The 12,037-nt window shown below is 49.3% G+C and overlaps 1 protein-coding gene across 1 annotated transcript in view; it reads right to left on the bottom strand.

Annotated features, from left to right (window-relative positions):
- SLC6A13 (solute carrier family 6 member 13) overlaps nucleotides 1-9,554 on the bottom strand; it is a 31,943-nt gene extending 22,389 nt beyond the window's left edge. Inside the window, exons 1-5 of the mRNA XM_058021874.1 lie at nucleotides 9,481-9,554; nucleotides 7,925-8,146; nucleotides 3,480-3,614; nucleotides 2,494-2,634; nucleotides 1,905-1,989 (exon numbers count right to left, since the gene is read on the bottom strand). Of these exons, the coding sequence (XP_057877857.1) occupies nucleotides 1,905-1,989; nucleotides 2,494-2,634; nucleotides 3,480-3,614; nucleotides 7,925-8,141 (578 nt within the window). The 5' untranslated portion in view covers nucleotides 8,142-8,146; nucleotides 9,481-9,554. The remainder of the gene's footprint in view (nucleotides 1-1,904; nucleotides 1,990-2,493; nucleotides 2,635-3,479; nucleotides 3,615-7,924; nucleotides 8,147-9,480) is intronic.
- Between the last annotated feature and the right edge of the window lie 2,483 nt (nucleotides 9,555-12,037).

The raw sequence follows: 12,037 nt of genomic DNA, 5'->3' as shown, positions 1-12,037 counted from the left end.
TATAAATCTTTCCTGTTTCATCTTCCCCAACAAGAAGAGGCCACCTAGATCATCCTCTCACAGCCAGTGTGGAGATAAAATCCTGGGTTATGTGGACCTTGGTACAAATGAGGTCAGATAATAACAGCCTTTCCATGCCATGTGTGTGTCAAATCTTCCTCATCACTTACAAAAGTAAGGACTCATTCATCCTCCTCTATCTCCAACACCTCACAGTTGAACCTGAGTGTGAAACCCCAGAGGTCAGTCCCAGAAACCCAAGCCTGAGAGGGACTTGCACAACACTGGAGCCCAGCAAACAGCAGTGTCCACCCTGCTGCAAAAGACAGCAGTTACCCCAAAATAAAGGTGCTGCTGGAGAACCCATGCCTAAGGCACTCTGCTGCCCTCCCTGCCCCACAGCTTTGCAGCAGTTTGAGAGGGTGGGAGAAGGGTTGGAAAAACCACAGTGCACTCTCAGATACACTTTGTCACGCTGCTCTTTGCCTGCTTCTGAGGATGTGGACTCTAACCAGTGCAAAGGGTGCCACTGGACTGGAACTAACTGGGAAGAGACCTGTGGAGTGTGTGATCACCCCACTGGCAGGTCAGAGCTCCTCAAAGAAATGCTGGCCTCCCACCTCCCTGCCCAGGGACAGCAGGAACAGATGCTGCAGACAGTGGAAACAGAAGAAACAGGAGCAATGGACAGTGGGAATTTCCAGTCCCATGCTGCTTATTCCCCAGTAACACAGGGATGGCCACAACAGTGGTAGAAACAATGAATTTTCCAGTGCTCAGCCTCAGGAAAAGCAGCCTAAGGCAGGCCCCCATTTAATCACCTGTGAGCAACAGGCAGAGGGAGAGCACAGGAGACAAAAAAAAAGTTTTAAAACTTTGGAGTTTACAAGCAGTGTCCCTGTGCTGAGCTGAGGAGGCCTTTTGGGTGCTGTGTGTGTGCTCCATCCCCCCTGAGGGTAGGCAGGGACAGAGCCCTCCATCCACCCAAACACACAAGGGAAACGCATGGAGGCAGCAGAGGGGTCACCTGCAGTCACTCAGCCAGAGCTCAGAGCTTAGCTGGACCTGCTGAGGACCATCAGGGATCCTAAGCCAACATCCTAAGCCTTTGTGACAGACATAAAGCTACTCTGGACCCCAGGGTAACTAACAAGGAGAGAAAACAATGAACACAAGGGACCAAATTTCAGTGTGAAGTTGTCTGACCCTAGCATTTCATTTTGATTTTGGTGAGTTTCTCTCCTCAGCTTAACTTGCATATTAGTCACCCTATACTGAGGACATCACTCCTTTTTCTATTTTTGAGATAAGACCAGTGCACCTACAAAAGTCACTGCCCACCATGCCAGAGCCTCCTGGGAGCACACTGGTATCACACAGCAGCATGGATTCAAAGGAAAGAGGTCAGTGAGAGCAAAAAGGCCAAAAGGTCCAGAGGACAGGGACAAAAAAAGGCCAAAACATCCAGAGGGACAGGGACAAAAAAAGGCCAAAACGTCCAGAGGGACAGGGACAAAAAAAGGCCAAAACGTCCAGAGGGACAGGGACACAGCACATCAGAGAAGGACAAAATCAGGTGGCTCTGAGGCAGGCCAGCACAGATCCAGAGCAACACCCTGGGTGCAGTGAAGTTAACCTTGTCTGACAGGGCTGCCCCTGAGAACCTTCACTCTGACCTGCTCAGCTTCCTCTTTTGTGTCCTCTTCTGGCAAGGGTGGGTTTATGGGATGTGCTACTGCCGTTTGTCCTTTTCCCAGGGAAATATATGAGGGGGAAGGGGTGTTCAGGCCTGTGCTTGGGCCATGGAAATGGTATCTGAGAGGGAAGGGGTGTTCAGGCCTGTCCTTGGGCCATGGAAATGGTATCTGAGAGGGAAGGGGTGTTCAGGCCTGTCCTTTACTTACTCCCAGAACTCGATGACAGGGGACGTGGCGTTTTCACTGGTCACGTTGAAGGTCGAGTTTGCCTTCTGAAGCTCCATGCAGTTCTCTGTGGGAAAGGCCCAGGGAAACAAGAACTGTAAGCAGCAATGCCTGGAGTACCAGAGGATCTGAAAAATCCCTGTCCATCCACAGTGTTGAGACTCCCTGACATTGACTCTGGGACAAGTTTTGTATAGTCCCCAAGGATGCACAAAAAGAAATCCCTTCCATGGAAAGGCTGAACAGAACCACAGAACAAGAACAACCACAGAAAGACACAGAACAAGAGGATTGAAAGAAGCCAAGAAGGAAGGGCACCCATGTTTTCTGGATCCCAGAGCAGGAGCCACCAGGGAGGTCACCACTGCACAGCACTGGTGCTTCTCTAGCAAAGACTGAGATCAGCAAAGCCTCTCCCACAAAATGCCCACAGCACTGCAGTGACCCAGCACCCCAAACCCAAATCCCACCCACACAGGAGCAAGACACTGTCCTGAGGCTTGGCCCTGGGCAGTAGCAGGTTTCCCTCAGTGGGATCTGCTGGAGAACAGGGAGAGGGCTCCACACCCACCTGTGTTCCACTCGTGGTCACAGCTGCCCCAGGGGAGGTCAATGGTGAAGGAACTGAAGAGATAAAACAAGGCCCAGGCCAGGACAATGATGTAGTAGAAGTTCAGCAGTACGACGATGACCTGTGAGGCATAGCCAATTCCTGCAGAAAGGGAGCCCCAAGGGCAGGTGACCCTCATGGATTCCCTTTGGAACAGGATTCCCTGTGGGACCTGCTCACCCAGTGTTTGTGTCTGCTGCTCTGCATTTTGAGTGCATTTTGGCAATGGGAGGGATGCTGGGCAGGTTGTGGTTGGAACACCACCCAAAGGGGCAGAAACATACCATGGTGTGGTACCTACTGAGTCACATCTCTTCTAACAAAATTCATTTTTTTATAATTTTCACTTCCCCTTTTCATGTTTATTTCAGAAGCTCTTTTATTGGCACTGCACACCTTCTCTGGGAGGCGTCGGAGAAGCATCCAAAGGTTTTGGCACATGAGGAGGAGGCAACTGTGACTTTCAGAGAAATCAAAGAAAGTGGCTTGAGGCTGGATAACTGTGATGAAACTCTGCTAGAAGCAGAGGGTCTGACTACTGACAATTCATTAAGAGAGCTGACACCTTCACCAGTAAGGTTTTACACAACCTGCAAACTCACAGAGATGACAGAGCATTGACTTAAAAAAAAACCAAACCAGCAGCATGCTTTAGGTTCCTCATAATCACCAGAAGCATTTTCCCCATTTACCTCTTAGAGGACAACCTTGACTGGGCATAAAGCTCCTTGCCAAAGCTCCTTGCCATGAAGAAGGAAACTGGGATGGGATGTAACAATGAGAACTGTTGGGTGAAGGTGACCCAAAGGGGGCAGCCAGTGGCCCTCGCAGGCAGATGGGCAGGGGATGTGTGGAGGTGCAGAACAAGGAGAAAACATCTCTGCTCAAGTCCTCGGTGTCCCAGGCTGTCCCCACCTCCCTGTGCCCTCCCAGCTCCCCTCTCTCACCTTCAAAGAGGGGGCAGATCCTGCGCCAGGCCGTCACCCCTCCCTGGCTCGTGTACTGCCCCAGCGCCGTCTCCAGCAGGAACACGGGGATCCCACAGGTGAAGAGGAAGATGAGGTAGGGGATGAAGAAGGCACCTGGCAGAGTCAAGTGGCAGATAGAAAAATAAGCCCCATGTGGAGTCTGAGGTCAGGCTGTCTCCAGCCAGTCACCAGGGAGGTTCCTCCTGAGTGGGACAGCCTGGAGGTTGGAAGATCACACACAGGATACCATGGAAAAAGAATTTTCCTCACATTTCACCTGCTGGAGTGATGTGATTACATTAATAATTCAATATGTACAAAGAATTGAGAAGAAAGTTGTGAATAACTGTATGGAAATACAGAAGAACACTGCTGTAAAGACATTCCAACTTTCACATTGATTATTGTGAAATAATCAATGTGAACTTGACCATGGATGGCAGTACCAAGGCTCTGAGGAGTACACGGAGGCTGACACTTTTGCCCAGTTTGTGGGGTGCTCAATCATTTGCTTGGCAAAAAGCAGCAGACATGCAAAGGAAGAGCAAGCAGTGCAGGAAAGCATGCAGCTCACAGCAGCAGCCAGGGCTGCCCTCCCATTCAAGCCCTGTCATGGAACAGGCAGGAAGAGATTAAATGCTTCAAGCTTTTGATTACCCCAGGCTAATGTTAATTGCAGTGATGGCCTTTACCCCACAGAGCACAGGAGACAGCCCCACAAGATGGTGCATGCCCAGTGACACTTCATGTGCCACTGGAGCTGTGCTGAAAGGCAGGGACACAGGTCAGGAAAGAGGGAGACTCAGGCAGAGAGCAGCATCTTGGCTGTGCTGGGCTCAGAGGGCATGCAGGGGCAGAGGTGGCAGCCCAGGCAGGCATCAATTGTGGTTTCCCTGCATCCTGCCTGTGTGATGCTCACTGGCTTTGGGCTCAGCTCAGTGGGGGTATAGGGGAAATCACAATCCTGGTGCACAAGAGAACTCAACCCAGGAGATTTCATTAAGAAGCTTAGCTAGCATGCAGAGGCTGGGAAAGGGAAAGGGCACTTTGGGGACTGGCTGGGATTCCCACCCTGTGCTCATCTCAGCCAGGTACAGACCCACAGCCCCCCCTTCTTGCAAAAAAATAAAAAAGCATAAGCAAAACAGACAGGGAAGGCACCTTGGCAGCTCCCTTGGACAAAGAGGAGCTGAAAGGGGTGCTGGTTTAATGGTTTGACTCCATGATCTTAGAGGCCTTTTCTAATCTCAGTGATCCTGTGGTACCTGGCAGCCCTGCAGGAACAATGCACATCTGCCCCTATGCTGCAAACAAAAATTGGTGAAGGCAAATGGCAGGGGAAATGTGAAGCACTGGAGGCTGTGAGGAATTTGAAGTTCCAGGCAGATTTTTCATCCCTGGCCCCCTTTCCATGAGGTAGGAGCAAGGATGGTACGAGACTCTTGCATAGTGAGTAAACAGTTTCTGTAAGATTCCTTTGTCTTAACACTGTCCTCTCAACTCCCAGCTTGCACAAAATCAGCTCATCATGAAAATCAAGCCTGTTTCCAAGAAAGATTGCTGTCATATAAAAGTTTGTATTTAACTAAACTCCAGGAGAGGTCTCTGAGGCAGCAAGTCAAGCTTTCCAGTCCATTTTTCCCTTATTTTCAGCTGGCCTGTCTCCTAACCAGTGGTTATCTCAAGTTTCAGGAAGGTTTCAGGAGGGTCCTGACATGTAGGCTGTGAAATAGCACAGAATTATGGTGGAGAGAAGGAAAAATCTGTAGAGATGTCTCTCTGCAATCTGCCCTAAGCCCCTCACATCCCTGGTGGGAAGATTGGTATGCTGAGCAACAGACCCCAGTGAGAGCTGACACAGAGGATGAACCCTGGGCACTGTGTGATTAACACCATCAGTGTTATTCAGCTAAAAATATATGATAAAACCACTTATGTTAGCTCTGTAAAACCTTGAGTAGTTATCTGCAAGAAATGTATCATTTTAAGCAACTTTCCCAACTGCCAAGAACAGAGGCTTGTTTGTAGGGTATTTTAGGAGAAAACTGTCCCACCTGGGGCCTGAGCTCTGGCCAAACCCTGGCCCCTGCTGGTCGGGCTGTGTGCCATCAGATCCAGGTGTTTCTGTGCTAAAAATATTATCAAGTCACTTTGACTTACTGGTTTGGGGCTATAATTGCTGAACCCACTTTTGGGGCTGAATCCACTTTTGGTGACCCAGCTACAGGTGGACACACATGTAGGATTTTCCCAATTGCTGGTGTTTCCCAATCAGTGGGGCCAGCCTGCCCAGGGAGAGCCTGGCCCTGCCACTGCAGGTGAAAGCAAGACCAAACAAGCACACCAAGAACAATTTTTTCCTCTTCTTTGTTGTTTTCCTCTACTTTGTAGGGCTTTGGTGTCATGCATTGAGCATTAAATGTGTGATGCGAATATAGCCCCAAAGAAAGGAAGAGTAAATATAACGCAGATTTTAAATAACTCAGATTTTGCAGCTACCATTTCTTGAAGAGGCTTGATTTAGGCAAAGCAGAGCAGCCAGCAGTTGTCACCACTGCCTGCACACAGTTCAGAAGGGACAGAGAGGCATCCAGCAGGGCAGAACTACCTCAGGCTGATGGGAGTGCTGGCACGAGAGTTAATGGCTGTAGGCTGGCTGTGATTGACCTGGGGCTGGAAATTAAATAAAAGCCATGGACCTTTGTAGAAAAATGGGAGAATCAAGTGCCTGGACCAGCATTTCTAAGGGAGTATAAGGCAAAACCTCTGGGAAGTTTTAAAATTCAACTTGAGGTGTTAGAAGGGTTAGAAGGGTTTTGAATCAGTGCTGTCTCTGGTAGGCTGGGTTCCATGAGGCAGCCTTGTGTCCTGCACCACCTCATCACACTGCTCTGCCCCAGGAGAAACCTGACAGAATCTGTCTCCTCACCATGCAAGAGTCTTATGCACCATCCTTGCTCTAACCTCATGGAAAGGGAGCCGGAGATGAAAAATCTGCCTGGAACTTCAAATTCCTCACAGCCTCTAGTGCTTCACTGGACTTTGCTTCAGGCCCATTTCTCCAGGGAAAAAAGGCTGAGAAATCCCTTTGAGTCTTGCCTTTGCTGCTCACATGGGAGCTCCCCTCTCCCCAGAGTTCTCCCTGAGCTCTCCCCTGGCACCCAGGGCAAGGGGTGCCTGGACAGGATTCCAAGTTCTGCTCCCATCAATGGAACGTTGCAGCAGTGGGACCAGCCACAGCTCAATGAGCAGCCAAGAAGCATTTCCCACAGAAAAAGAACATGTGGAAAAATTCTCCTTTTTCAGCAGGAAAAGAGACTGCCTGATCACCTGGTGAAAAGAAACAAGCACTGAAGAAAGCACGGCGTGAAAGTAGCTAAACAGTGTTTAATCCTCTTTTATGCCACTGGGATGAAAGCAGTTTAGTGAGGCCCATGAGACCACTGCAAGCTCAAGCCAGGGGATTTCAGCCCTGGGTCCTCAGTGCTCACTCCCTGCCAGCTCCCAGCCAAGCACCACTTCCCCTCTCTCTCCCCTTCTGGAGGGCCCAATTAGGAGCTAATCAGACAGCAGCTCCCTCTCTCCACACGTCTCTGAGCCAAACTTGAGAAAAACTTTGTGTTTTCATTTTTTATACTTTTCTCATTTAAAAGGTGGAAGCCTGCAGCAACCCTCCACCTGCACAGCAAGCCCATGTCTGCTGCCAAGGCACAGTGCAGGCTGCCCTGGGGTGGAGGGCTGAGCACACTGGAGTGCTCACAGCCCAGTGCCAGCAGCAGCACCCTGCATCCCTGTCCCTGCATCAGCCACATCCACCCACAGCCCTTCCCTGGGGATCAGAGGCAGGGTCCCCTCTCCCACAGCTCTGGTAGATGCCAAGGGAGTGGGGCAGGAGTGGTGTTGTAGTTCTACCCCGAAACAGGAGAACCCCTTCTCTCTATCCCTGCCATCAGGAGCCAGGGGACAGCTCTCCAAGGACACACACAGGAGCAAGACCTGTGTTCAAGAATTCCTGAGAGTTCCTCGAGTTCCTATTCACAGAGCCTGCAAAGACACTGGGGCCCTGTGGCCTCTCACAGCACTCCCCGCTCTCCCACCAGGACCCCCATCCCATCTGCACAGGATGCCCCTCAAGGAACCAATGCCTGAAGTGAGACCAGCTCAGAAAGCTGAGCTCTCTCCCTGCTCTTCCAGCCTTCCCACTTCAGCAGCAGGAGCAGAGCTCCATCCATCTCAGGGAAGCACAGCTCCAGCCATCAGAAACCCTGGGATATTCCCGCTGCTATCCACATCCCACTGGGTTCACAACAAGCCCCTGGTTGGGGCCCAGCTGGCAGTACCATGTTGGCACCTTCTCTTCAGACTCATGGGCACAGCTGAGGAGCTGGCAGGGATCACGGGGTGGTGGCCCTGGCTGCTCTTACCTCCACCATTCTTGTAGCAGAGGTAGGGGAAGCGCCAGACGTTGCCCAGGCCAATGATCTCCCCAGCCACAGACAGGACGTACTCCAGCTTGTTGTTCCACTGACCACGCTCCAGGGTCTGCTCCTCCTCCTCTTCTTCCTCCTTCTCCTTTTCCATGCCAGGGTGCGTGGGCACCATTTCACCATTGCTGACAGCACCGGGGACACTGTAATCCATCCCACCTGCAAAAAGAGTTTCCTTCATCACGTTCAGCATAAACCACGCAAAGATGCAGAAATTTGGACCATGGGAGGCAAGAGAGGGGCAAGGACGTGCCCACACACATCTCAAACTGTTCTTCCCTTTCTCCTCATGCAGATTCCTGCTGTGGTAAGAGCGCACATGCATTTTCACTAATGAGTTCAAAACTAGTCCTTGAAAGCCACTATTAGTTTCGTTTTTTTAAATTGCTGCATCTCAAAACATTCCTGTCTCTGGAAGTCCATCTTCTAAGCCCAATGTTACACCAAAGACCCAGAAGCTCAGGATGGAGCTGTGTCAGGTGTGGGAAAAAGGGCTGGAGGGAAATGACAGCAGGATCAAATATTTGACAAGGTATTTTATAAGGGTTTCTTTTCTCTTCTGTTGCCCTGGCCTGGTTTTACAGACCATATGATGGATACTGCACACAGAAGTCCTAGACAATGGAAGAGAAGAAACTGAAATGATAGGAAAGCAAGTTTATCCTTTTGATGGCAGCAACTGTTGCTGACAATCTTCAAGGCTACATGAAAAGGTGATTTTCAGAACGGTGCTATCCTTCTAACAGCAGGATAAAGCGTGCAGAAATCATTGGCATCTGGGATCTTGCCTTCTTCAAGGTCTGCCCTTCCAAACATCTGCCCATTTCCTGCAGAGCTTCCCACAGCACTGCTCTCAGATCCTTTGGCACCATCTCCAAACACATCTGTGCTAAGAGAAGACCAGCAGAGAGCAGGTGGGCACCACTTCACTGCCCCACGTTCCCCCAGGTACCTCCAAAAGGACACCGAGGGTTGAGCCTGTTCCTTCCAGGCAGATGCCCTGCTGGCTGCCAAGTTCTGCAGGAAAAAGGGTGAGGATTGTGGTTTTGCCAGTCCCCAGTGTCAAAGCTGGGATTGCTGAGGACCTCGTGCCAAGGAGGGCACCTTCCCTGGCACAGTGCCAGCCCCCAAGCCTACTCCATGCCCTCAGAGCTGCTCCCCCAGCCCTACACTGACATTTATTCATCCCTCCCTCGCTGGGAGGGCAAGAAAAGGCACTGGCAAGAAATTACACTCTCCCTTATCCAAAGAGAGCTAAAAAAGGGCAAATCAGCGCTTTTAACCTCTCCCCTCCCTCTCTATAAAACACCTGGGGACACGAAAAGGGCTGAGAAACACTGGCAAGCGTTTGACAGCAAAGGAAGGACTGGGAGGACCCCGCCACGCTAGAAAATGATTAAACAGGCAGAAAACGCTCCGTGACCTCTGGGCAGCCCCGGCAGGGTGAGGGGCACAGGGGGACAGGGCAGAGCGAGCGGGGACAGAGGTGTTACCTGGCGGACGGCGCTGGCGGGGCGCGGGCGGCGGGAGAGGCGAAGGCAGGACCGAAAGGTGCTGGCTATTTAAAGTGTGCAAAGGAAAAAATTCAGCGGTGGTGTAATCCTAGACTTCGCCCAACCCACATTCCTTCCCCCACCCCCCAGGGCTGGACAAAAACCTACACATGACTGATTTCATGGCCAGCGCAAAGGGGCTCGTTCCCCCCGCCGGGCTCCGTCCCGGGCCGGCAGCGCTGCGCTCCCGCTCTGTGCCCGGCTCTGTCCCTTCAGAAAGGGACACCACCGCTCCCAGGTGCTCCTGCAGCGCTGCCCGAGCGAGCCCAGACCTGCTGGGAAGAGGTAAGAGAGAAAACATGAATTCCCAGTGAATTCCCTCCTCCCGTGGCTGCTCCTCACGGGCGCAGGGCAAGGTCCTGCGCCGCAATTGCCAGGACTGTGCTGTGGCCAGGAGCAGTGGCAGGCAGCAAAGCCGGGAATAAACCCAGCCAAGCGCTCTGCTGCTTCTTGCTGAGGGCCCAAAACAGCCCCATTCAGAAATCTGGCAGGGGGCAAAGTCTCTTACCTCACACTCAGGGATCTTTGCCACTGGTCTTGTCCAGAAGCAGCACTGCCCCATCCCTGGAAGCTGCAATGGCAACAGACAAGCAGTGGATGAAAAGTTTCATAGCAAGGAGACAACCAGCCCCAGTTATGCACACCCAGCAGCGGCTGTGAAATGAGCTGTTCTTGCTCCAGAATATCCCAAAGTCTAGGGATTACAGCAGGTAATGATGACATTAGGCTCCATAAAAGAGGCAAACAGAACCAGGTATCATACATGATGGATAAGTTACCACTGTGACGCTCCAAGGATGTACATGAGGCAAGGTTTTAAAGTATTTTTATTACATCTGTTGATAAATATCTGAGGCAAGAGAGAACAGGGAAGAAAATAATGCTCTTGGGGTCAGTGTCCTTGTGTGAGGTGTGTAAAGTGGCAGGAAAATATGTGCAGGCAGTCTGAGATGGTAGAAGAACAACAAGAAAGAACCAGCAAACACCGTGGTTTCATCACATGAATCTGTGGTAAATCCACACAACACCAGAGCTCCTGCAGGAGAAACAGAAATGGAAGAGAGGCAGGGACAGGTAAGGAATTAATTCCTTAACCAAGGAGTGATCAAAATGCAACAACTCTTCAGGAGTTCCTTCCAGGAACAGATGCCTTGGTTGAAAAGAAGGTGACAACAAAGGTCCAGAGAAGATGAATATGTTATGCACTACATCTCACAATGTAACAACTAATGCCATTTGATGAAAAATTCAGATTTAAAATAAATTTAAATACCTTTTCCTCCCTTTTAGCATGGTTAATTAAACATGGTACCCATGGCCATTACCACAGAATATTGTTTGGAAAGGAAACAGACAAATCCACACAGAGCTGCTCCTCTTCCACAGCAATTAAACATGGTGGTCAAATAAAACATCTCCACTCCTCAAATCAGTGATTCTTGAAAACCAGGGAAGATTGTTTTCCCATAATTCCTCTTCCAGAAGAGAAATCATGCAATATGGTGAGAAACAGACAACATCCCATTTTGTGCAGAAACCATCCCACATTGAATAGTGCAGTGGTTAAATAGGGTAAGAATGCAGGGATTGAGAAAAGTAAAGACAGTAAAGACAAATAATATCTTGACTTGTGCAACAGATTTTTGTAAGAGAGAGGAGATTAAGGAAATATTTCTCTAGATTTTTAAACTATAATTTCAATTTCAAACGATTGCATTCGTCAGCACCACTGCATGAATATCCCTGGGTAAGCACAATTACTGCAGCACAGAGATAGCAATAATCCTATCAACAACACAACAAGTTAATTGGCAGGAGCTAATAGGCTCTGATAGGAAAATGTGCAGTCAATTACAGACTATTTGACTTGCACCCCATGTGATAAGGCTGCACTGAACACAACAATAACCCGAAAATGCAAACAAATGTTCAGTGTAAACAGAAGCAGCGAGGGGAGATATGAAATCTACAAATGCAAAAGCAAGCTGGAAAATCCTGAGCAAAGCATCTTTAAAGCATCACTTTACACATGTTCTGGGGTGAACTAAGAAAAAGTCCATGTGGTTCTGGGAGATGCAACTTGAAAGACTGATTTTTAATTTATTTTTTTTTTTTACAGAAAATAGAGAAAAAACCAACAATGCCACAAAGGATCAGTTAAGACTACAGAAAATAAAATATACTTTCAATATGTATTTTTGAAATGATAGAAGGCAAAAAAATTGAGAGGGACTTGAATCGACCCATTAAAGGCAATGAAAAATTTAAAGGGAAAAATGCTAAGAATGAAATCTCAGTGTCTGAGATTTTCAGTGTAATTGTATCTAAGGCAAGGGGAAGGATAGGGAAAGTCAGAAACAAAGCTTTACCAAACAGGTTTCCAAGAAACAAATAAGAGAAATGGAAAAATGTGGATCTTTAAAAAAAATATTAAGAAGGAACAAACCTAGGTAATAAATATGCATGCTGTAGTAACAGGAAAACAACTTCACCCAGG

This window comes from Melospiza georgiana, chromosome 4 (assembly GCF_028018845.1).
Source record: "Melospiza georgiana isolate bMelGeo1 chromosome 4, bMelGeo1.pri, whole genome shotgun sequence".
Taxonomy (NCBI): domain Eukaryota; kingdom Metazoa; phylum Chordata; class Aves; order Passeriformes; family Passerellidae; genus Melospiza; species Melospiza georgiana.
This window is presented reverse-complemented; position numbering and strand designations above follow the sequence as displayed.